A 25,547-nucleotide genomic window follows, 5' to 3' on the forward strand; every position below is an offset into this window, starting at 1 on the left:
TAGCTCAGATCAGTGGGTCCAGGAGATGATTTAAGACGGCTATGCTCTAGAGTTTTACTGGACCTTACTGGATCGTTGCCTGTCTTCTCCTTGTCAGGCGGCTTGGAAGTAGCGGGCTTTTCAACAGACACTGCAGTGATTACTGGACTTCAAAGCTGTGATTCCAGTTCCTCCTCACAAGATTCATTTTGGCAGGTACTCCATTTACTTTGTGGTGCCCAAGAAAAAGGGGTCTTTTTGACCTGTTTTAGATCTAAAATGTGTCAACAGGGCACTCCAGGTTCCATCTTTTCGCATGGCGACCCTGAAGTCCGTGATTCTAGCTGTTCAGCCTGGAGAATTTCACCAGGAAGAGCTGCAGGAGGAGTGTGTGGCGCGGTGGTTGAAGCTACAGCCTCTGCACCCTGGGGCTGTGAGTTCAAATCCCACGCTGCTCCTTGTGACCCTGGGCAAGTCACTTAATGCTCCATAGCCCCAGGTACATTAGATAAATTGTGAGCCCACCGGGACAGATAGGGAAAATGCTTGAGTACCTGATTGTAAAACCGCTTAGATAACCTTGATAGGCGGTATATAAAATCCTAAATATATATATATATATAACTTCCCTCTACCTTATGGAGGGATATCTTCATATTCCGATTCCTTCGCTTTGTGATTTTGAGAAAGCGCTATCAGTTCTGTGCACTTCCATTTGGTCTACAGCGACTCCATTTGGTTTGCAGCAGCTCCGTGGACTTTCACCAAGTTTATAAGAACATAAGAATAGCCTGACCAATAGTCCATCAAGTCCAGTAGCCCGTTTTCATGGTGGCCAATCCAGGTCCCCAGTACATGGCCAAAATCCAAAGAGTAGCAACATTCCATGCTACCAATCCAGGGCAAACAGAGGCTTCCCCCTTGTCTTAATAACAGACTATGGACTTTTCCTCCAGGAATTTGTCCAAACATTTCTTAAAACCAGCTACACTATCAGCTCTTACCACATCCTCTGGCAACGCATTCCAGAGCTTAACTATTCTCCCAGTGAAAAAAAATTTCCTCCTCTTGGTTTTAAAAGTATTTCCCTGTAACTTCATCGGGTGTCCCCTAGTCTTTGTAATTTTTGACGGCGTGAATAATCAATCCACTTGTACCCGTTCTACTCCACTCAGGATTTTGTAGACTTCAATCATATCTCCCCTCAGCCTTCTCTTTTCCAAGCTGAAGAGCCCTAACCGTTTTAGTCTTTTCTCATAAGAGAGGAGTTCTATCCCCTTTACCATCTTGGTTGCTCTTCTTTGAACCTTTTCTAGCACCACTATATCTTTTTTGAGATAAGGAGACCAGAATTGAACTCCAGATGAGGATGCAAGGGCATTATGACATTCTTAGTCTTGTTAACCATCCCTTTTTTTTTTTTTTCTTATATTCTTTATTCAGTTTTAAAACTTCAATTGTGCACAAAAGATGATGCATTTACATAAATTAATATCATTACAGCACAATATACTTAATAGAATAAAGACAAAACTTATTTTTTCAATTTACAATTTACAAACATCTCATAAAATACTTGTAATCAACCCTTCTATATTTCTTAACAAATGCCAAAACATATTCCCCCTCCCTGGAAGTGCATGTTTCCCCAAATTATACAAATAAATCAATCTTTACAATATACTAGAAGGTGGGGGTGGTGTATGTAACTAGAAGGTGGGGGTGGTGTATGTAACTAGAAGGTGGGGGTGGTGTATGTAGAGACCACCCCCGGCAAAAGAAAAGATGTGATAGTAGTAAAGGCTGCAAACAAAAGCAATATCAGCAACTCATTTCTTAGTATTGCAGCGGAAAGTGAAACGACACAAAAATCCATACGAAAAAGGAGATTATCGCTGAAAAATAGCTGGAAAGCGATGACCACAAATGCTCGCAGTCTAAGCAACAAAGTTCATGATCTGCAAGCCCTGATATTAGAGGCAGATCTAGATATTGTTGCTATCACAGAGACATGGTTCAGTGAATCACATGGATGGGATGCAAACATACCGGGATATAATCTTTTTAGGAAGGACAGAGATGGTCATAAAGGTGGAGGAGTAGCTCTCTATGTAAAGATCAATATCCAAGCGACCGAAATGCAAGGGACCTGGGGAGAGGAAGAAGCGATATGGATTGCTCTGAAAAGAGAAGATGGAACTTCTATCTACGTGGGTGTAGTCTACAGACCTCCGACTCAATCGCAGCAAATTGATAAGGATCTGATTGTGGATATCCAAAAGTTTGGAAGGAAAGAGGAGGTTCTGCTGTTGGGAGATTTCAACCTGCCGGATGCGGACTGGAATGTTCCGACTGCGGAATCGGAAAGAAGTAGGGAGATTGTGGATGCCTTTCAAGAGGCTCTGCTCAGACAAATGGTGACGGAACCCACAAGGGAAAAAGCGATATTGGATCTGGTCCTCACAAATGGAGAGAGTATCTCTAATGTTCGAGTGGGTGCTCACCTGGGTAGTAGCGATCATCAAACGGTTTGGTTTGATATAACGGCTAAAGTGGAGAGCGGCCGCACGATACTTAAAGTCCTAGATTTCAAACGTACGGACTTTAATGCAATGGGAAAGTACCTGAAGAAAGAGCTGTTAGGATGGGAGGACATAAGAGAAGTGGAAAGACAGTGGTCTAAGCTGAAAGGAGCGATAAAAATGGCTACGGACCTTTATGTGAAGAAAATCAATAAAAACAAGAGAAAAAGGAAGCCGATATGGTTCTCCAACCTAGTGGCTGAGAAAATAAAGGCGAAAGAGTTGGCGTTCATGAAATATAAAAAAACCCAAGAAGAGGAGAGCAGAAAGGACTACAGGGTGAAACTGAAAGAAGCCAAGAGAGAGATACGTTTAGCGAAGGCACAGGCGGAAGAACAAATGGCTAAAAATGTAAAAAAGGGAAATAAAAATTTTTTCAGATATATTAGTGAAAGGAGGAAGATAAAAAATGGAATTGCTAGGCTAAAAGATGCTGGGAACAAATATGTGGAGAGTGATGAGGAGAAAGCAAATGTGCTAAACAAATACTTCTGTTCTGTGTTCACAGAAGAAAATCCTGGAGAAGGACCGAGATTGTCCGGCAAAGTTACACGAGAAAATGGAGTAGATTCTGCGCCGTTCACGGAGGAGGGTGTTTATGAGCAACTTGAAAAACTGAAGGTGGACAAAGCGATGGGACCAGACGGGATCCATCCCAGGATACTAAGGGAACTCAGAGAGGTTCTGGCGAGTCCTATTAAAGACTTGTTCAACAAATCTCTGGAGACGGGAGTGATTCCTGGGGATTGGAGGAGAGCGGATGTGGTCCCTATTCATAAAAGTGGTCACAGGGATGAAGCAGGAAACTACAGGCCGGTGAGCCTCACTTCAGTTGTTGGAAAAATAATGGAAGTGTTGCTGAAAGAAAGGATAGTGTATTTCCTTGAATCTAATGGGTTACAGGATCCGAGGCAACATGGCTTTACAAAAGGTAAATCGTGCCAAACGAACCTGATTGAATTTTTTGATTGGGTGACCAGAGAGCTGGATCAAGGACATATGCTAGATGTAATTTACTTGGATTTCAGCAAAGCCTTTGATACAGTTCCTCATAGGAGGCTGTTGAACAAACTTGAAGGGCTGAAGTTAGGACCCAAAGTGGTGAACTGGGTCAGAAACTGGCTATCGGACAGACGCCAGAGGGTGGTGGTTAATGGAAGTCGCTCGAAGGAAGGAAAGGTGACTAGTGGAGTCCCTCAGGGTTCGGTGCTGGGGCCAATCCTGTTCAATATGTATGTAAGTGACATTGCTGAAGGGCTAGAAGGAAAAGTGTGCCTTTTTGCAGATGATACCAAGATTTGTAACAGAGTAGACACCGAAGAGGGAGTGGATAATATGAAAAAGGATCTGCAAAAGTTAGAGGAATGGTCTAATGCCTGGCAACTAAAATTCAATGCAAAGAAATGCAGAGTAATGCATTTGGGGATTAATAATAGGAAGGAACCGTATATGCTGGGAGGAGAGAAGCTGATATGCACGGACGGAGAGAGGGACCTTGGGGTGATAGTGTCCGAAGATCTAAAGGCGAAAAAACAGTGTGATAAGGCAGTGGCTGCTGCCAGAAGGATTCTGGGCTGTATAAAGAGAGGCGTAGTCAGTAGAAGGAAGAAGGTGTTGATGCCCCTGTACAGGTCATTGGTGAGGCCCCACTTGGAGTATTGTGTTCAGTTTTGGAGACCGTATCTGGCGAAAGACATAAGAAGACTTGAGGCGGTCCAGAGGAGGGCGACGAAAATGATAGGAGGCTTGCGCCAGAAGACGTATGAGGAGAGACTGGAAGACCTGAATATGTATACCCTAGAGGAAAGGAGAGACAGGGGAGATATGATTCAGACGTTCAAATACTTAAAGGGTATTAACTTAGAACAAAATCTTTTCCAGAGAAAGGAAAATGGTAAAACCAGAGGACATAATTTGAGGTTGAGGGGTGGTAGATTCAGGGGCAATGTTAGGAAATTCTACTTTACGGAGAGGGTGGTGGATGCCTGGAATGCGCTCCCGAGAGAGGTGGTGGAGAGTAAAACTGTGACTGAGTTCAAAGAAGCGTGGGATGAACACAGAAGATTTAGAATCAGAAAATAATATTAAATATTGAACTAGGCCAGTTACTGGGCAGACTTGCACGGTCTGTGTCTGTATATGGCCGTTTGGTGGAGGATGGGCTGGGGAGGGCTTCAATGGCTGGGAGGGTGTAGATGGGCTGGAGTAAGTCTTAACAGAGATTTTGGCAGTTGGAACTCAAGCACAGTACCGGGTAAAGCTTTGGATTCTCGCCCAGAAATAGCTAAGAAGAAAAAAAAAAAAAAAAAAAAAAAAATTTAAATTGAATCAGGTTGGGCAGACTGGATGGACCATTCGGGTCTTTATCTGCCGTCATCTACTATGTTACTATGTTACTATGGTTCTCAAACTTCCATAAATTTTTTATAATAACCCTTCTGAATGGCCATAAACTTTTCCATTTTAAAAATATAACATAGGGATTCACACCAGAATGAATAATTTAATCTATCCCAATTTTTCCAATTCTTTAAAATAAGCTGCATGGCAACTCCCGTAATTATAAACAAAAGTTTGTTATTTTTTGCTGAAATTTGACTTTTTGCCCTCATAGATGTTCCAAATAAAATGGTATCATATGATAGTGCCACTGGATTTTCTAATAAATTATTAACCTGATCCCAAATTGATCTCCAGAATTTTAGTATCAAAGGACAATAGTATAGTAAATGATGACAATGCCAACATCTATTAGATTTAGAACTATCTACTCTATGCAAATGAACTGGGGTCCAAAATACTCTCTGTAATAAGAAAAACCATGTTTGTCTCATAGATGCAGTAATTTGATGCTTTATCTCAATGCTCCAAATGTCACGCAGACCAGTTTTTGTTTTCTTATTCAAAAATCCAGATATTAATTTATACCACTGAGCGGCCTGGTGACCCAGGAAGTCTACCTAAAAACATAAGACCAGCAAGCTATTTTGAACCTCCAAATTTTTTCATTCAGGGAACCCTTCCATCTATAATTTTGTGTTTTATTAAGACCAAATTTGTGTTGCAATTGTGAAAAATCAAGCAGCTTACCATCAAAAATAACATCATCTAAAATGCGTATGCATCCAATAACATCATTTCCAGATGACCTTATATCCGCCAATTTTAATCTTGGAATTAAGCCATATAGTCTGCGGTTTAGATTTATTTATAGGAATAGGTGTTAAATTATCTTCAAATTTTATAGTTTCCCAAGTATCCACTAAAATTCTATTGTCCTTATATAATCTAGGCATCTTAATACTCATAAGATGACATAATCTCAGTGGCGACAGGAGTTATAAATAAGTTCATTTATAAATAAGTTAAATAGCACCGGTCCCAGTACAGACCCCTGCGGCACTCCACTGTTTACCCTCCTCCATTGAGAAAAATGACCATTTAACCCTACGCTCTGTTTTCTATCTGATAACCAATTCCTAATCCACAACTGAACTTTGCTACCTATCCCATGACACTTTAATTTTCTCAGGAGCCTCTCGTGAGGAACTTTATCAAAAGCTTTCTAAAAATCTAGATACACTATATCAACTGGTTCACCTTTATCCACATGTTTATTCACACCTTCAAAGAAGTCAAGCAAATTTGTGAGGCAAGATCTCCCTCGGCTAAATCCATGCTAACGCTTAAATCATGTTTGTTTACGTGTTCCACAATTTTATTTTTTTTAATTGTTTCAACCATTTTCCTCAGCACCGAAGTGAGGCTTACTGGTTTGTAATTTCCCAGATCTCCCCTGGAGCCCTTTTTAAAAATTGGCGTAACATTGGTCACCTTCCAGTCTTCAGGTACTACAGACAATTTTAGCGACAGGTTACAGATCACTAACAGCAGGTCAGCAATTTCATATTTGAGTTCTTTTAGTACCCTGGGATGTATACCATCAGGTCCTGGCGATTTATCACTTTTTAATTTGTCAATTTGGCTCAGTACATCTTCCAGATTCACCGAGATTTCTTTCAGTTCCTCTGTGGTAGTGGCGATTTTGCAAAAGAGGACATTCTGGTTCATTCTTATCTAGACAACTGGTTGATTCAAGCAAAGTCTTTTCAGGAGAGTTCCTGGGTCACGGCTCGGGTTGTGGAGTTTCTACAGATGCTGGGCTGGGTGGTCAACCTGTCCAAAAGCAGGTTGTTTCTGTCTCAGCACTTGGAGTATCTCAGAGTTCTCTTCGACATCAGCCTGGGCAGAGTTTTCGTGCCCGAAGTACGGGTGCTGAAATTACAGTCACAGATTCTCTTTCTGATGGATTGTCATTGTTTTTGGGCGCAGAATTATCTTCAGGTCTAGGGGTTGATGGTAGCCTCCCTGGAAGTGGTCAGGTGAGCTCGGGCTCACATGCATCCTCTTCAATATGCCCTTCTTCGGCGGTGGTCCCCACAGATTTATTAAATTGATAAGAACAGATATACATTTGATCTTAGCCAAAAGGCTGAGAAGCGATCCCCCCCTTCCCCACACACACACACAGATTTATGAACTGGACCCTCCGGTTCCTCTTCGGGGGTTGGTTTGTCGTATCTTGCGCTGGTGGCTTCAGTCTTCCAATCTGGGACAAGGTGTGAGTCTGGATCAGCCTCAGTGGACAGTGTTTCTCATGGACACCAGTCTCCTCAGTTGGGGAGCACAGTGTCTCAGTCGCTCGGCTCAGGGCAGCCGGTCGCCAGTGGAGGTGTCCTGGTTGATCATCCTTCTGGAGACCAGGACCATTCGGTTGGTGCTGGCAGCTTTCCAGTGGTTGCTGGAGGGCAAGTCAGTCAGGGCTCTCTCGGACAATGCCACAGCGGTGGCTTATTTCAATTGTCAGGGGGAACAAAGAGTTATCTGGTAGCACAGGAGACGTCTCTTCTGATGGCATGGACGGAAGCTCACCTGGATCTCTCAGCTTCCCACATAATGAGAGTGGAGAATGTTAAGGCAGACTTCCTCAGTCGGAATGTGCTGGACTCCAAAGAGTGGTGTCTCGAGCAGGAAGCCTTCAAACTGATTGTTGAGTTGTGGGGTCGGCCTGTCTGTGTATTTCTTTTGGGATTCACATAAAGCGTGTGGGTTTTTCTGCGGAATCTCATGTTTTTAGTAGGGTAGGGGAGATTAAAAGAACAACGGCGTTTGGCTTGGCTGGCGTAGCTGGCGAGCTGTAGGGACGTTTGCTTTTGGGTTACTGGCCAATCTTAAGAATACCAGATCTGACTTAATGACCCATCTAGCCCAGTCTCCTGTTTCCAACAGTGGCCAATCCAGGTCACAGTACCTGGCAGAAAACCAAACAGCAACATTCCATGCCACTGATCCAGAGCAAGCAGAGGCTTACCCCATATGTGTGTCTCAATAGCAGACTATGGACTTTTCCTCCAGGAACTTGTCCAAACCTTTAACTAGCTATGCTAACCACTGTAACCAAATCCTCTGGCAACAAGTTCCAGTTTAACTATTCTTTTAAGTAAAATATTATTTCCTTCTACAGTATTTGTTTTAAAAGTATTCCCATGTAATTTCATTGAGTGTCCCTGTTTTTTGTACTTTTTGAAAGGGTAAAAATCAATTTACGGGGGCGTGGCTTTGGAGCGGAACTAAATGGCTGGGTAGTGGAGTTGCTCTGTGAAGACAAGCTATTTGACAGAGATCATAGCCAGAAAAAATTCAAATTTCACTCTGAAAAGTGAGGTAGAGGTGGATAATGGCTTCGGGAAAGCAAAACAAAAATTTGGCGGCGGGGAGCAGCTCAGGAAGCGGGAAGCGATCGAAACTTGATACGGCTTCACCGATGTCAGTTCCGTTGCCGCCGGAGGATGTAGAAAATAAAGACATAATGAAGGAAATACAGGCGGTAAAGGAAATAGTATTGGAATGCGCTAAAAATATAAAAGAAGTGAAAGAAGAGGTGGTATGTTTATCAAATAAACTGCAAGCAATGGAATTGAAAGTGGATCAAATTGAGAAAAGAGTGGAAAAGTGTGAGGAGGAAAGTATAAAGCACATGGAACACAGTAAGGAAATTGAAGCACTGAAAAGGGAGCTGGAAGATTTGTCCAATAGGGAACGAAGGAGCAATTTAAGGGTGCTTGGGGTCCCGGAGGGAATTGAAAAGTCGGATCCGATTGGATTTTCGATTAATTTTTTGCCCAAGGTGCTCCCGATGCAAAACAAGTTTCCATTGGAAATAGAACGTGCACACAGGGTCCCAACGAGATTATCAAACAGCCAAAAAGGACCACGTCCACTGATCTTTAAGCTACTTAGATATCAACAGGTAGCTGAAATAATTAAATTAGCTAAAGATAATAAAAACTTAAAGTGTCAGGATTCAAAGATTTACCGTACATAGTGCCTGACTTTGCCAGAGCAACGGCACAAAAGAGAAAGCAGCTATTAGACCTGAGACCACAGCTGAGAAGTCTGGGAGCTAGATATGGGCTCATATACCCGGCAACTATGCGGGTCACTTATAAAAATAAAACTTTGAATTTTGATACTGCAGATAAACTTAAGGAGTTTTTGGAGCAGTGTGAATCACCAATGGCTACTTAATAGAGACTTGGATGGAAGTATTTGTGTTCTTGGTTGAAATGTTTATTTTTGTTTAGAAATTTCTATGTTAAAGGAAGAAAAAAGAAAAAAAAAGAGTTAATAGGATTCTGAAGGCATGGCTGCAGTTGGATTTCAAATACATTCCACATTCTATCTTGTCATGAGGCAAATGGAATGTAGCCTGCAAGAGTATAAGAGATGCAATATTACAGACCTTTTAAAGGACAGAGGTTAATAAGATGGATTGTACTGACTTGCTGTTTGGACAGACAGACTGAGAAACGATAGAGGATTGTGCAAAACAGATTGAAGGAAATAAGTTCTAAATAGTATTGAGAAGATATAAACTACAAGCAAGAGGACATTAAATAGAATGGATCTGCAAGCAAGATGAGAGTTAGACTGTGACTTTGTAAGCCTTACAATTTTCATTTGCATAAAAGGGGAAGTCAGCTGTGATATATGGAATAAGACATTGTAATGGAAATTCTCTAAATGCAGCAGAGGATTTTTTGAAGATGGTTCTGGTATATAGTTGGCCTGACCTTAAAATAAAAATGACAGAGCTACGATGGTCAAAAAAAAAAAAAAAAAAGGAACAGGGTTTGTATATGTAGAATGTGAAGGATCTATGATTGGCACCACAAGTTTGAAATTGTGATCATTGTAAATCTTTATGCAAAACAATTGGAAAGGAGATTTAAGGTGGATCAAAAGATGAGACTGAGAATGTATAAACAGTAGTGTGAGAGGATAGAATTTGATATGGATCTGCAAGCAAGAGGAGATTTGAAATGAGACTTTATGAGACATATAGCATCTTATTACAAGAAAAGGAAATTTGTTGTTATGTATGGACTATAGTTTTAAAATTGCAAATCTATTAATGCAACAAGAGTCATAATATTGTTGTTTGGGATAAAAATTGGTCTGAACTTAATATAAATAATGGTGGATATACGAGGAGATTAAAAAAAAAAAAAAATTAATTAGAAGTTTTGGTAAAAGCGAAGGATGTAGGAAAGTTTGGATGTTATAATATAAAGCATATGATATAAGAGAATGTTGTGAATGGAGTGGAAATTAAAAGGGTAGCAAATATGCTAGTGTGGAAATGGGTATGGAATGTTAGGAGGGTTATGTTAAAGGGATAAAAATTGTTGTTTTGGGGAATTTATTGACTTTTTGAATAGGAAAAGTTAGGAAAAAAGATTTCCATTATATATTTAATAATATTTAAAAGTGATATTTAACTTGAGGAAATGTGATGTAATCTGACATGAAAGATGGATGTGGTTTGGATGAATGTAATTTTAAAATTTGGTGTGATTATTTATGTATTTCAATAATATCTTAATGGAAATGAGTGAGTAGAGAAGGGAGGGTTCATGAGAGATGGGGAAAGGAAAGGATAAAAAAAAAAAAGAGGTAATCCTTGATAAAGAAGTCTTGTGTGATAAAATGATATTCATTTTAATATGATAATGATCTGGCTAATGGTTTTAAAATTATAAATATAGCTTGTGGGGAGTTTATCTATTGCCTAGTCAAGGTGTGCGTTTCAAAGTTGGCAAGTAATTTAAGGGAGGGATGGGAGGGGGAGGGGATTAAGAATATGGGAAGGGGTATAGGGGAGGGGATGGGTTCTAATAATAATTTTAAAAAGGGGAAAAGAGGTTATAATATTGATGTGAAGAATATTATTGATTATTGTTTTAATTTGATATAATGACTTTAAAAATTTTTTCAATAAATGTTAATGGTCTCAACCACCCGATAAAAAGGAAAAAAGTATTGCTATATTTAAAAAAACAAAATGCGGATGTCTATTTCATACAGGAGACTCACCTTAATGGAGATGAATCAAAAAAGCTAATTGGTAATTGGGTGAGAGATTGCTTTTTTGCACCGGCGGTGGGGAAAAAAGCTGGGGTAGCAATTTTAATAAATAAAAAATGTTCAGCAGGATTTAATATGGTGAAAGCAGATAAATTAGGAAGATGGGTGCATGTGAACATGAGTATGGGCAATAATACTGTGGCGCTATTTAATGTGTACGTACCTAATTTGAATCAAATTGAATATTTTAAAACTCTACAACCAATAATTTTACCACTGGCTGCTAATAATTTGATAGTAGCAGGAGATTTTAATGCTGTTGTGGACCCTTTATTGGATAAAAAACCTAGTAAAATTTTAAAATCTTTAGGGTTGGATAATTTTATAAATTCTTGCAATTTAAAAGATATATGGAGAATTCTTCATTTTAATGATCGAGATTTTTCGTTTTATTCACATGTTCATAAATCTTTTTCTAGAATTGATTATATTCTTGTTTCTGATGGGCTAATACAAGATGTTACACAAGCCTCTATAGAACCAATAATTTTATCAGATCATGGAGGAGTGTGGATTTCTTTAAATTTTAATGACCCGGATAATGGTAGGCCTGTATGGAGATTTAATAATGCATTGCTTGCATATCCAAAATTTTGTGAAGAATTTCAATTAAAAATGGATGAATATTTTCAAAATAATATTACAGAGGAAATATCTACAGAAATAATATGGGATGCTTTTAAAGCAACGATGAGAGGGCAAATTATATCATTTTCAGCTTATTCTAAAAAACAATTAAATAAGCAATTTACGGAACTGGAACACGAAATAAAAGATTTAGAATTAAAATTGATTAATAAGTGGGAGAATTCTACGTTGCAAACTTTATTAAAACAAAATATAAATATAATGAGATTTCTTCTAATTTGGCTAAAAAAAATATTATGTGTCAGCAAGCTTTGTATTATGGTAGTTCAAATAAGGCGGGAAGATTATTGGCTAATTATCTTAAAGTGAAAAAAAGAAAGATGAAATTGAATGCAATAAAAGATGAAAAAGGTGAAACTCATTTTCAGATTGGTCCTATTTTAAAACAGTTTTTAAATTATTATAAAAACCTGTATTCTTCTGAGTCTTATTTAAATAAAGAAAAAGATGGTATAGTGTTTTTAAATAATATTGAAGGTCCGAAGATTCCTGATCATATAAAAAGAAGTTTGGAAAATCCAATATCTTTACAAGAATTACAAACAGCATTGAAATCTCTTAGAGTAGGGACCGCTCCAGGTGGTGATGGTTTTACGGTAGAGTTTTATAAAGCATTTCAAAATGCTCTTTTACCCCATTTATTAAATTTATATCAGAATCAACTTTATTGCAAAAAGTAACAGAGTTATGTGAGCAATGGAATCCTTTACATTTATCTTGGTGGGGAAGAGTTCAAACTGTCAAAATGATGATATTGCCTGTGGTTTGTTATCAAATGGGAATGATACCAGTTTTTTTTCAGGGGTCTTTTTACAAAAAGTTAAATAATATTCTTAGTAAATTTATTTGGCTGGGTAAAGCTGTAAGAATTGCTCTAGTGACTTTACAAAAATCAATTGAGGAGGGAGGGGTAAATTTTCCAAATTTTTATAGGTTTCATCAATCCTATATATTGCGCCAAGGTATGTATTGGGTCCTCCCAGAACTCATGGAGAAGCTTCCAGATTGGTTATGGTTGGAGTGGCAGCTCATGTCTCCTATCAGGCTTCGTCATCTGCTTAGCATTAAAATGCCTAGAATAAGGAAAACCAATAGGATATTAATGGACACATGGACAACATTAAAGTATGTAAACAACTTAACTCCTATTACTATTCAAAAATCTACTTGTCAAAATATATGGCTGAACTCCAAGATACAAATAGGCGGTTTTATGATTGTCTGGAAGGATTGGATTGAAGCAGGAATACGTACTTTAGATGATGTTATTAATGATGGTAAGCTGCTGGAGTTTTCACAATTGCAACATAAATTTGGACTTAATAAAAAACAAAGTTATAAGTGGTTGCAATTGAAGCAGGCTATTCAGGCAGGGTTCCCTGAATGGAAGTCTTTAAATACTCATTTTACTCTAGAATTCTTATGCTTCCAGGCAGATTTTATGGGTCACCAGGCCGCACAGTGGTATAAAACATTATCTGGATATTTAAATAAAAAACCAAGGACTGTACTTAGAGATATTTGGAGCATTGAGATTAAGCATCAAATTAATGCATCTCAATGGCCAAGTATTTGGTCTTGGAGGATAAGATGTACAATGTCTGCGTCTATGAGGCAAACATGGTTTTTCCTGTTGCATAGAGCACTCTGGACCCCTGTTCGCTTACAAAAATTGGATTGCTCTAAGTCTAATAGATGTTGGCATTGTCATCTTGAGGCTGGAACTCTAGATCATTTATTATTTTATTGTCCTTTTATTAATAATTTTTGGAAATTGATCTGGGGTCAAATAAATTGTATGTTAGAGAATCCTGTGGCCCTATCATATGACACAGTTTTGTTTGGAATGTCTATGAGGGCCAAAAGTCAAATTTCATCGAATAATAACAAACTGTTAATGATTTTAACAGGAGTTGCCATCCAACATATAACACATAACTGGAAAGACTATAGAGGATTGAATTATTGTTTCTGGTGGAGTTCGGTTTGTCAGGTGTATGAAATGGAAAAAACATTGGCAATCAAGAGAGGTTATTATAAGAAATTTAAAGAGGTGTGGAGACCATTAATTGAGTATTATAATAAATAAATAATTATATTTATCCCCATTAAATATATGTAGGGGGGAGGAGGGATGGGTGGGTTTTATGACATTATGAGGGGTAATATATGGAAAGGGAGGGAGGGGAGATAGTTTATGGTATAAAATGAATGTAGAGTTTCAAGTGAAGAATGTATAGTATGACTTGAATTATTGTACACTTGTTTGCATAATGTAAAAACGAATAAAGATATTTAAAAAAAAAAAAAAAAAAAAAATCAATTTACTTTTACCTGTTCTACATCACACAGGATGTTGTAGACCTCAATCATATCTCCCCTTAACCATCTCTTTTCCAAGCTGAAGAGCCCCAACTTCTTTAGTCTTTCCTCATAAGAGAGGAGTTCCACTCCTTTTATTATTTTGGTCATTCTTTTTTGAACCTTTTCAAATTCCACTTTGTGCACAATATTCAAGGTGAGGACTCACCATGGAGTAATACAGAGGCATTATAATATTCTCGGTCTTATTTACCATCACTTTCCTAATAACTCCTAGTATCCTGTTTGCTTTTATTGTCGCAGTCGCACACTGGGCAGAAGATTTCAGCATATTGTTTACAATGGCACCCAGATCTTTTTCTTGGGTGTTGACTCCTAAAGTGGACCCTAGCATCAAGTAACTTATGATTTGGATTATTCTTCCCAATGTGCATCACTTTGCATTTGTCCACATTAAATTTCATCTGCCATTTGGATGCCCAGTCTTCCAATTTCCTAAGGTCTTCCTGCAAATTTTCACAGTCCTCGTGTGTTTTGACAACTTTGAATAGTTTTGTATTATCTGAAAATTTAATCGCCTCATTTGTCATACTAGTTTCCAGATCGCTCCACTATTTGCCCTCCTCCATTGAGAAAAATGCCATTTAACTCTACCTGCTGTTTTCTGTCTAATAGCCAATTCCTAATCCACAACATACCATTGCTTCCTATCCCATAACTTTTTAATTTTCTCATGAGCCTCTCATGAGGAACTTTATCAAAAGCTTTCTGAAAATCTAGTTACACTACATCAACTTGCTCACCTTTATCCACATGTTTATTCATACCTTCAAAGAAGTCAAACAAATTGGCAAGGCAAACCGCCTTGGCTGAACCCATGCTGACGCTGTCCCATTAAACCATGTTTATCTATGTGTTCCACAATTTTATTTTTTATAATTGTTGAGGATCCAACTCTTCTCCATCTCGGTGACATTGCACATGTGCGACTGTAGGATTTGTTATTCGAATGCAACTATACTTTACGTGAGCCTGTATGATCAAGTGACATAACTAGGAGCATTACCCTTAATGAGCAATAGTTGTCAGCACACTGTCATGCATCCTGAAAAACCTGTGCGCTATTGGAGTGGCCCTTGATGAGGTAGCTTGAAGCCAGAACAGTCATATACAACGCATCCATCAATGCAGTAAAGTGATTTTTTATTTATTATTTATATGTGTTTCTCTTGCTCTTTTCTTTGGCAGGATGTAGATGAAGCTCATTATGCCTATTCCTTTAAATACCTGAAGAATAAGCCAGTGAAAGAGTTGAGAGATGACCAGTTTCTGAAGATGTGTCTGGCAGAAGAGGAGGGACTATTAACCATTGAGATTTGCATTGATATGAAAGGTGTGGAGAGGTGAGCAGAGCTTTCCAGTGAGTCTGGATCAACCTTCCTTCTAAGTTTGCAGTCTGAGAGTATTTAACTTTGTGTTAAGTTCTTGCTAAAATTATAAATTGGGTCAGAAAATAACCCTTAATGATGAGGCTTACAGGATCCACTTTGGATATTTGAGAGTGGGTCAAAGAATTAGGAACAAATTTTTCTTGTGGGGTTTCTTAGTTGGAGTTGGAGGGCAAGTTTGTGGAGTAGGTTATTTTGCACAATCCCTCTGTGAAAGGTCCCTCTCTTTTCCTCATCCTATAGCTATGGCAGCGATCAGAGCTACTTTGAGGAGATCAAGCAGTTTTATTACCGGGACGAGTTCAGTCACCAGGTGCAGGAATGGAACCGGCAGCGTACCATGGCCATTGAACGAGCACTCAAGCAGTTTCTGTACCCACAGATGGGCAAAGAGCTCAAGAACAAACTGCTTGTCGAAGCCAAGGAATTTGTCATCAAGGTGAGGAGGCATATGGTCTATTTAGGTTATTCTCGGGGAATTCTTGTAACATAGTTGTTGACAGTGGTTAATCTGTGTATCTTTTTTTTTTTTTTTTTAATATTTTTTATTCTTTTTTTAAATTCTTACATCAAGTGAAATACATGTAATACATTCAATTATGAAAAAACACTTGAAATTATTATTAAATGTTCTTACAATGTGAATTAAATAAACCCTTTATCAGAATTTTATATCATATTAATATTACAATAGTTTTCCCTCCCTACCCCTTCTGTATGTTCTATACATGTGTTATTATATCTGATCAGTAGAATAATTTGTCAATGGTCCCCATATTTTATTAAATTTTTTAATATAACCTTGTTGTATAATCTGTGTATCTTGTTTTTAAAGAAAAGGGTGACTTTCATTCCCCAGCATAAGACTATAAGTAATTCAGTTCATAAACTATGAAATCTTATGGTATGTTACTACCCCTGTCCCAGTGCTGCAGTCGTAAACTCTACAACTGGCTGAAGGTGTCACCATACCGCCCAGATCAGCAGGTAGAGGAAGATGATGATTTTATGGAGGAAAGCCAGGGGAAAGGCATCAGAGTTCTGGGAATGGCCTTCTCCTCTGCTAGGTATGTATGTGTGTTGTATTTTGTTGACTAGGAAGATCAAATTAAGACAAACTGTATTCCCAGGGAAATAGTAATTTCCATAAAATCATGAGGTAGTAGCAGAGAGGAGCCTTGAACTCATATTCCAGGATTTTTAATTCACTATGCAAATACACTATGTAAATACAAGCCCACTAACTACTTACTCCATGGGATTTGTCTGACTTTGTAATACTTACTGGTAGCATTGTTTCCCAGGGACCATCCTGTATTCTGTGCTTTGGTGAATGGTGAAGGGGAGGTTACAGATTTTCTCCGCTTACCATACTTTACCAAGAGAAGGAATGCCTGGAGAGAGGAGGAGCGGGAGCGGAAGGTAAGGGTGCTGTGGGAGGATAAGATCACAGTGTTGACCCTTACACTGCATAGCATCTGTAATCATGCGTTTCCTCTTTCCTCTAGACCCGTGACATGGAGTCCCTGAAGAAATTTCTCCTGAGTAAGAAACCTCATGTGGTGGCAATTGCTGGAGAGAACAGGTAAGAGCAGAGTTGCACATTAGCCTATAATGCAGAGCTATGTCTTATTCTCTGTCTCCATCTGCTGGAGGATGGGTATAACCCACAAGTGTGGTATGAACCTTTGGACTAAAGGAAAGAAAATTAGCAGGTAAGATCTATCTGATTTCTCCATTTGTAGACACTATCCTCCATTTTTCTGGGGAAAAGAGGTTTCTCCAGTGCCTTGACTTTAAGGACTCAACAGCCAGTATTTCGCTTCATATAAAAAAACAACCAGCAAATAGTTCCATGAGTCCAGTGCTCTGCTATTAGTGAAGCTTGTACAACTTGGATCAAATCTGTGAAGAAAAATTACACTGAAAACTATTTCTGTCATGACCTTTAATCATTTTTATCTTACTCAATTGCATTATCCTTTGATTTTATAAATAGTAGTGAAACTTCTGCAGCAGCCTGGTACTAATCGCTTGTGTAGATCTGAGAGGAAGCATTTGATGTAATGACTCTTTTTGTCCCTTTCAAACTTACAGGGATGCTCAGATGATGATGGAAGATGTGAAGCGCATTGTGCATGAGCTGGATCAGGGACAACAAATGTCATCTATTGGGGTGGAGGTGGTAGACAATGAACTTTCTCTCTTATACATGAACAGCAAGAAATCTGAGGCAAGTGCCCCATATGGTGGTAAGACTTAGAAGTATAGGTGGTAGAGAGCAACGTTGTAACTGATTTTTTTTATATTTTTATTCATTTTATATTTTACATCAAGTGCACAGAAAGTAACAACAATTAATTTAATACATCACTTGCAATTCCACAAATTTCCTCATTAAATAAGATTTATTCCCCTCCCTCCCACCATACTAATATCAAATGTTACATATAATAAATTATTTCCTTCCTTTCATAACAAATTATGAAAATCAACCCCCCTCCCATTCTTTCATTTATGATTTTTTTACCTGATGGTTCTCTCATACTGATGCTTTTTTTTCCAGATTAGTCGAAACCGGGCTGAGAGCTGGCATTATGAGCCATCAATTGTACTACCTAGAGATTTTATATTCCTTGTCTCCCCCCCCCCCCACACACACACACCACACACACACATACAGTACTCCCCCGCAAAATCACAGTTGGCGGTTCGCGGTCCCGGTCATTCGCGGTATTTTCCAACCGCGAATGACGAGGCAGGAGAGGGCAGCTGGAGAGGGAAGCCAGAACGCCGACGAGTGAAGGAAATCACTCGCTTTATGCTCCGTCCGCCTCTTCCTGTACTAAAGTCGGGCCTTACCAATCAGTAGCTGCGTGTCAAAGCAGCTCCTGATTGGTGAGGCCTGACTTTAGTACAGGAAGAGACAGTCAGAGCATACAGCAAGTGATTTCCTTCACTCGCCGGTGCTCCAGCTGCCCTCTCCTGTCTCCCCTGCCTAAAAACTGTATTTGCGGTTTTTCAAAATTTGTGGGGGGTTCCTGGAATGGAACCCCCGTGAATTTCGGGGGAGTACTGTACTAATCCACATACTAATATTCCATTGGTTATTGTTTTGACCATCCTAAGCCAGGGGCCATGTACCCCAACTCCACTCAGAGCCTTATAGCCATGGGCTCTGACTGACTGTCTAGGCATCACTCTGAAGTAATGATCATAGCTCATTCCCCAGCCCAAACCAACTCGGGGAGTGAAAGGCCCAAACTGTGAATCCAACTAAGAACTTTCATTGTAGTTGAGTGTAGCATTAATTGTTTAAATCACTCTAAAAGATTTTTTTTTATTATTATTATTTTACATTTACTTATCAAGTATTAAACTTGTACATTAAGTAAAAATTAATCATAAAATACATTTTTTCCAATTAAATAAAGTTAATAGGATAAATCATAAGCTTAATTCCCAGCTCAAGTCCTCAATTTGTCAGATCCAAAATGTTATCAAGCGAGATTAATAAAGAAAATTTTACAAAAAGAAACAAAACTAATTTTAACTGACCTCAGGGAAGTCCCATATTTCCTTTTCTCTTAAATAGGGCTTAGCTCTTATCTTTTTCTTTTTCCAGTCGTGACAATGAAAGAAACGTAAACAATTGGAAAGTCTCAAAGAAAACAAGCTTTTGTGAAGAATAATGCACAATATATTTACATGGGTGATGCAAGTAGAATATCGCCCCAAGGGCTATTGCTCCAGGTTTTAGCATAAAAAATTCTCTATGACGCCTTTGGGTATCCTTGGCTAACTATGGATACATTTGTATTTTCAGACCTAAAAATTCCTTTTGCTTGTTTTTAAAGAAAAGTCTCAATAGGAAATTTTTATCCGAAGCCAAAGCAACTGTCAAAAGCAAAGTTTCAGGAGTCACCAGTTCTTTATTAGAAAGCTCCCATATTCCTGGCCTTTTTCCTGTTGCTGGTTCTGAAGACTGTTAGGCAGGTAATACACTTGTGTGAATGGAAGTATTACCTCCTCTGAAACCTCCAGGACTTCTAATATATATTTCTTCAGCATTTCCCTAGGAGTTATCGTGGTAACCCTAGGGAAGTTTACCAATCTCAAATTATTATTCCGAAAAAAATTCCCTAAGGATTCAATTTTTCTCCAGAGATTTGTGTTATCCTTAATCTCCTGGAGCTGTTTGGCCATTTTTATTTCCTGATTGATAATTATCTATGGCAGTTTTAGAACCAGTTACTTCAGACTTCTCAATGTCAATTGTCTGCACTTTTATTTTTTCTTCTATCTGTTGAAAATGAGGATTAATAGAATTGGGGAGGTTTGCCACAAGGTCCCAAATTGCATCTATTGTAACCTCTCAGGGTTTCTGTAATTGAGGTAAATGAAACTTAGAATCTGTTTCCTCACCAGCTGGCATTTTCTTTCGTTGTTCACCCTCCTGGATTCTTTAGCACTCTCCAGACCAGTAGAGGTTAATCTTTACGAGTGGGTATATATATCCAATCATGACCAGCAGGTGGAGACTGAAAACAAAACTGTGGAATAGTACATAATAGATACCTTTCCCTATTCCTATCAGTCTACTTCAATCTCCAGCAGGTGTGAGTACCCATCTCCCTTGGTAGGGCTGTTGGAGTTTGTTTAGGGATTTCTAGTCCCTGTTTTTGGCCGGATTGAGCTTGGGTAGGCCCAGTTTGTGGGTCCGTCTGACCTCGGGGGTATCAAACCCAGCGGGTCTCGAGCAGGGTCCCTCCCCCCACTTCCTCCACCTCCTCACATTTTTTAGAGTAGCCTCAGCAGTAAGCCTTGTCCCCTAAATCAAGCAAGGCATATTGCTTAGAGAGCCTGTGGAGTCTGTTCTGTAAAAAAATCCTGAGGTAGTGCTGGTCTAAAGGGTTGTTTCCCTTTAATTTCACTGTATTTTTCATCTGACCGGCACTTTATTTTTAGCTAGGTCGCATATGGAGCAATGAGCACTTCACAAGGGAAAAAGTGCTCATTGTGCTCCAGACGCGAGGCACTTGCAGCCAGCCTGTGCAAGCGGTGTTCAGGCCGGTGCAGTGGAGGAGCTCCGTCGGCAGCGGCTGCAGGCGCCCAGAGCTCCCTGCCGATAGTGCCTCACGAGTCGGCTAGGAGCAGTGAGGAAGACCGGTCTTTTTCCACCGCTCACGGAGGGATTCCCTTGACTGCCGACGGTCAAGGTACAAAGGATTCCCTCTCATCTGATTTTTTAACAGCTGATGCTGGTTTGCCTGTCTTTGTGGCTGGGACTGTTCAGGTTTCCCAGCCGCTACAGGCCCTGGAGGGAGCATTTTTGGCGGGAGCTTCGCCATTTTCTCAGTCTGGCCCCTCTATTTTGTCTACAACCTCAGGTGACCTTCCCCCTGTATTGGAAAAACAGGAACAGGTTTCTGCTGGGTCCCCTGCTGTGGCAGGGAGCCCCTTGGAACCCCTGGGGTTTTTTAACCTGATTTGATTTTTTTCTTTATGCAGAGCCTATTTTCTGGCGACTTGGGGTCCCATATGCGCCCAGGGGGTTTCGGGGAGTGGGTTTCTTCCGCACCTGTGGCTTTGCCTCCCTCTTCTCCTTTTGTGTCCCCTCCTCCTCCTCCCTCGTCCAGGCGCCCGCGGGTGACTTGGGATGAGGATTTGTGGCCTGAGGAGCATGTCGGCCTGGATGAGGACCTGGACCTTTTTGAGGATTTCCAGGACCCTCTCGAGGGGACGGCCGCTGGCGGCAGGTTGTCGGGTTTCCCGTCCTCTGGCGAAGAGGTATCCGTAGTGCGCCTTTTTCAGAGGGATGAGCTACCGGACCTAATTCATCAGGTTTCCTCGGTGCTGCGTTTTGATGATGCACCACCGGAGACTCCGCATGTAGGGGACCCTCTGCTTAGGGGGATTCATACTGTTTCCCGCTCTTTTCCTATGCATCAGGATATTCGGGATATTGTACTGGCGCAGTGGAAAACGCCAGAGGTGCCGTTTTGGTTGATGCGCGCCATGGCTCATTTGTATCTCATCCCGGAGGGGGATTGGGCTACGTTAAAGTCACCAGTGGTTGAAGCAGTGGTCTCTGCGATTTCTAAGCGGCATAGTGTGCCTGTTGAGGGCAGTTCTGCCCTATTGGGACTCTGAGGAGCGTAAGTTGGAGGCCATTCTTAAGCAGAATTTCCAGGTCTCTGCTTCAGGCAGCTATTTGTGGGGGGCTGGTGGCTCGCGCCGTGTTTCAGTGGGCTAAGCGTGTCCTGGATTGTGAGTCTGATGACTGGTCCTTAGTGGATCAGGAGGTGGCAAAGATTGAGATGGCTGCCTCGTTCCTCTCGGTTGCTTTTTATGACTTGGTGAGGACTTCGGCTAAGTCTATGGCGCTTGGTGTGGCCGCGCGCCGTACCTTGTGGCTTCGTGCTTGGTCGTCGGATACCGCATCCAAAGCTAAATTTCCCTTTCGGGGGTCTTTTTTGTTTGGAGAGGACTTAAGATAAATTGCTTCAGACTCTGATGGGCTCTAAGATGCCCCGCCTGCCTGAGGACCGTGCCCGCCCATCGTCTCAGGGTGGCACTGCCCGTGGGCGTCTGCGGGAGTTCTGCAAGTATCGCCCTGGACATGGGGCTGCTGCTTTAAAGGCTTCGGGGTTTTGCCGGGGTGGGTTTTATCAGCGTATGCAGTCCTTTCGGGGGGGCCCATCGGGGGGCTGGGAATCCCTCCGCTGGTTCCCCCGCTGCCCGTCCTGCATAATGACTCATTGCCGGTGCCCCCTTTGGTTCTGGTGGGTGCCCGGCTGTGCAACATTTTTCCCAAGTGGGCCAAGATAACGTCCGATCAGTGGGTGCCCTGGAGTTTGCCCGCTCTCTGCCGGATCTTTTTCTAGCCTCTCCATGTCAGGCGGCATGGAAGATGCAGACCTTTCGCCAGACCCTTCAGCGCTTGCTAGATCTCAAAGCAGTTGTTTCAATGCCCTCTCAGGAGTGCGGCACCAGCAGGTACTCGATTTACTTTGTGGTGCCCAAGAAGGAGGGGACCTTTTGGCCCATCCTGGATTTGAAGGGGGTCAACAGGGATCTCAAAATTCCCTCTTTTTGCATGGAAACACTGTGGTCTGTCATTCTGGCGGTTCAGCCAGGAGAGTTCCTGACTTCTCTCGATCTGACAGAGGCCTACTTGCATGTTCCCATTTGGGCCTCTCATCAGCGCTTCCTTCACTTTGCGATCTTGAGTCGGCACTTTCAGTTCTGTGTGCTTCCCTTTGACCTGGCCACGGCTCCCCGGACATCCACCAAGGTGATGGTGGTCGTCGCGGCGGCCTTGTGGTCAGAGGGCATTCTGGTGCACCCCTACCTGGACTACTGGTTGATTCGGGCGAAGTCATTGCAGGAGAGCACCCGGGTTACGGCTTGGGTGGTGGAGTTTCTCCAGTCACTGGGCTGGGTGGTTAACCTTTCCAAGAGTCGGTTGATCCCAGCTCAGCGTCTGGAGTACCTTGGGGTTCTGTTCAACACCTCCTTGGGGAAGGTCATCCTTCCAGAGGCCTAGGTAAGCAAATTGCAATCTCAGATTCGCCTCCTTATGGCATGCCGATGTCCTCAGGCGCAGGATTTCCTCCAAGTCTTGGGGTTGATGGCGGCGTCTCTGGACGTAGTGAGGTGGGCGCGGGCCCACCTGCGTCCTCTTCAGTATGCTCTGCTCCGGAGGTGGTCGCCCCAGAGGCACAGTTTGGATGTCCTTGTTGCTCTGCAAGGCTTGGCGCGCTGCAGTCTTCATTGGTGGCTCCAGACCTCTCATCTGGTTCAGGAGGTGAGTCTGGATCTACCGCAGTGGACAGTGCTTCTCACAGATGCCAGTCTCCTCGGTTGGGGGGCTCAATAGGTCACTCAGCTCAGGGCACCTGGTCCATGGAGGAGGCGTCCTGGTCGATCAATGTGTTGGAGACCAGAGCCGTCCGTTTGGTGCTGTTTGCCTTCTGCTCCCTTTTAATGGGAAAGTCGGTCAGAGTTCTGTCAGAGTTCTGTCGGACAATGCCACAGCGGTGGTTTACGTCAATCGTCAGGGAGGCACCAAGAGCACTCAGGTGGCGCAGGAGGCGGCTCGGCTCTTGCTTTGGGCGGAGTCGCATATTCAGGATTTCTCGGCCTCTAACATAACCAGGGTGGAGAATGTTCAGGCGGACTTCCTCAGTCGCCACACCTTGGATCCCGGAGAGTGGTGTCTCAGCTCCGTGGCCTTTCAGTTGATAGTGCAGGCTTGGGGTCAGTCCCTGATGGCCATGAGTGGCAGCACCAAAGTGCCCCGCTTCTTCAGTTGTCACAGGGACGGAATGGCCGAGGGTATGGATGCTCCGGTTCAACCATGGCCAGCATAGGGGCTGTTGTACGTGTTCCCTCCCTGGCCATTAGTGGGCAGAGTTCTTCTCTGCATTGTTCGCCATCCGGGCCTGGTGGCTCCGGATTGGCCTCGACGTCCATGGTACGCAGATCTGGTGAGGCATCTGGTGGCGGATCCTCTTCCTCTGCCTCTCTTGGACGACCTTCTGACGCAGGGTCCCATTTAGAGAATGACACAGTGATTGTTACTCGCAGCTAGCTGCAAGTAGCCGCGGGTAACCCGCCGAAACGGGGAAAGAAAAAATAGTGGTCGCTGCGGGGACGGGGACAAGGCCATTCACCGCCACGTGGAGCGGTGAATAGTCTTGTCTCCGCAGTGAGGCAATCAAGGATCGCGCAGTCCAGCAGCCCCCACCCGCCCGATCGTAGCGTTCCACCATCTCCCTCCCTACACCTCACCTTAGATGCAGAGTGTGCCGGCTTTCTTTTTTGCCCAGCCGCACGCGTTCAAAAAGCCGCACAAGCGCGACTGCTCGAGTTGTTCAATCTTCTCCTCTGCTGCAACTTCCTGTTTCCGGTTGCGTCAGAGGAGAAGATTGAACAACTGAGCAGCTGCGCATGCGCAGCTTTTTGAACATGTGCGGCTGGGCGAAAAAGAAAGCCGACAAACTTGGCATCTAAGGTGAGGTGGAGGGAGGGAGCTGACGGAACGCTGCAATTGGGCGGAAGGGGGCTACTGGACCGCGCGTGTTCCCGGCTCACACTAGGAAGGCGGGAGTGAAAGCGAAAGAGATTCTGGGCCAAGGGGATGAAGAGGGAGAGAAAGAAACCCACAGCAGGAAAGAAAGGGGAGGACAGGCAGGTGAGCCAGATGCTGGAAGAAGGGGGGGGGAAAGAAAAAGGGAAAGAAGCTAGATGGGGTTGAAGAGAAGAGACACATTGATGTGGAAGAGGAAGAGAGGGAAAATCTGGACACAGGAAGGTAACAGAAACAGAGGGGAAATTATGTCCATGGGGGCATAGGGACAGAGACATAAAGGGGATGGTACTTGGGGATGGTATATAGACACAGGGGGGGGGGGCAATGCCAGATACATAGGGGAGATATTAGAAATGAGGAAAATAGGAACACAGAAGCGAGATTGTTTGGGGACCGAGCTCGCAGGCTCCAGCAGCTTGCACAAATTACATTGTAACGTGCCACGAAAGTAAGAGGGAGGGAGGGAGGGAGGTAAGTAGGCCGCGTGAGAGGAGCTGAAGAGTGGTAGAAAGGAACAGATGGTGAAGGAGGGAGAGAAGAGTGGTGGTGGAAAGGAATAGAACAGACATTGAAGGAGGGTGGAGAGGAACAGACCCTGAAGGGAAATGTGGAAGACAGAGTGGGGAAAAGACGCTGGAAGGGAAGAAGACAGATGCCAGACTATGGAGGAGCAGAGGGAAGAATATGGGTGCCAGACCAATTGGGGGGTGAAGGGAGAGGCACAGTAACAGAGCAAATGGAAGACGCAGAGAGAAGAACACAGTGGATGGAAGGAATTGAATGAGAAGATGAGGAAAGCAAAAACCAGACAATAGAAGGTAGAAAAAAAAATTCTATTTATTTTCTTTTTCTTTTTTTTAAGCTTTAGGATAAAGTAGTATATTAGTTGTGTTGATAAAATTTTATAAACAAAGCCCTGCCAGCTGAACATTTCTTTCTCTAGTTCAGCAGCCAGAACTTTGATTATAAGGAAGGAATAAGCTA

At 42.1% G+C, this 25,547-nt stretch overlaps 1 protein-coding gene and 1 pseudogene across 1 annotated transcript in view; one reads left to right on the forward strand and one right to left on the reverse strand.

Moving 5' to 3' along the window:
* SUPT6H (SPT6 homolog, histone chaperone and transcription elongation factor) overlaps window positions 1–25,547 on the forward strand; it is a 195,806-nt gene that overhangs the window by 104,321 nt on the left and 65,938 nt on the right. Inside the window, exons 16-21 of the mRNA XM_033922805.1 lie at window positions 15,267–15,421; window positions 15,710–15,905; window positions 16,394–16,533; window positions 16,771–16,888; window positions 16,975–17,051; window positions 17,564–17,699. Coding sequence (XP_033778696.1) covers window positions 15,267–15,421; window positions 15,710–15,905; window positions 16,394–16,533; window positions 16,771–16,888; window positions 16,975–17,051; window positions 17,564–17,699 — 822 coding nt within the window. The remainder of the gene's footprint in view (window positions 1–15,266; window positions 15,422–15,709; window positions 15,906–16,393; window positions 16,534–16,770; window positions 16,889–16,974; window positions 17,052–17,563; window positions 17,700–25,547) is intronic.
* Window positions 6,934–7,065, reverse strand: LOC117349479 (annotated as a pseudogene).

The sequence above is a fragment of the Geotrypetes seraphini genome, chromosome 15 (assembly GCF_902459505.1).
Source record: "Geotrypetes seraphini chromosome 15, aGeoSer1.1, whole genome shotgun sequence".
Lineage (NCBI taxonomy): Eukaryota > Metazoa > Chordata > Amphibia > Gymnophiona > Dermophiidae > Geotrypetes > Geotrypetes seraphini.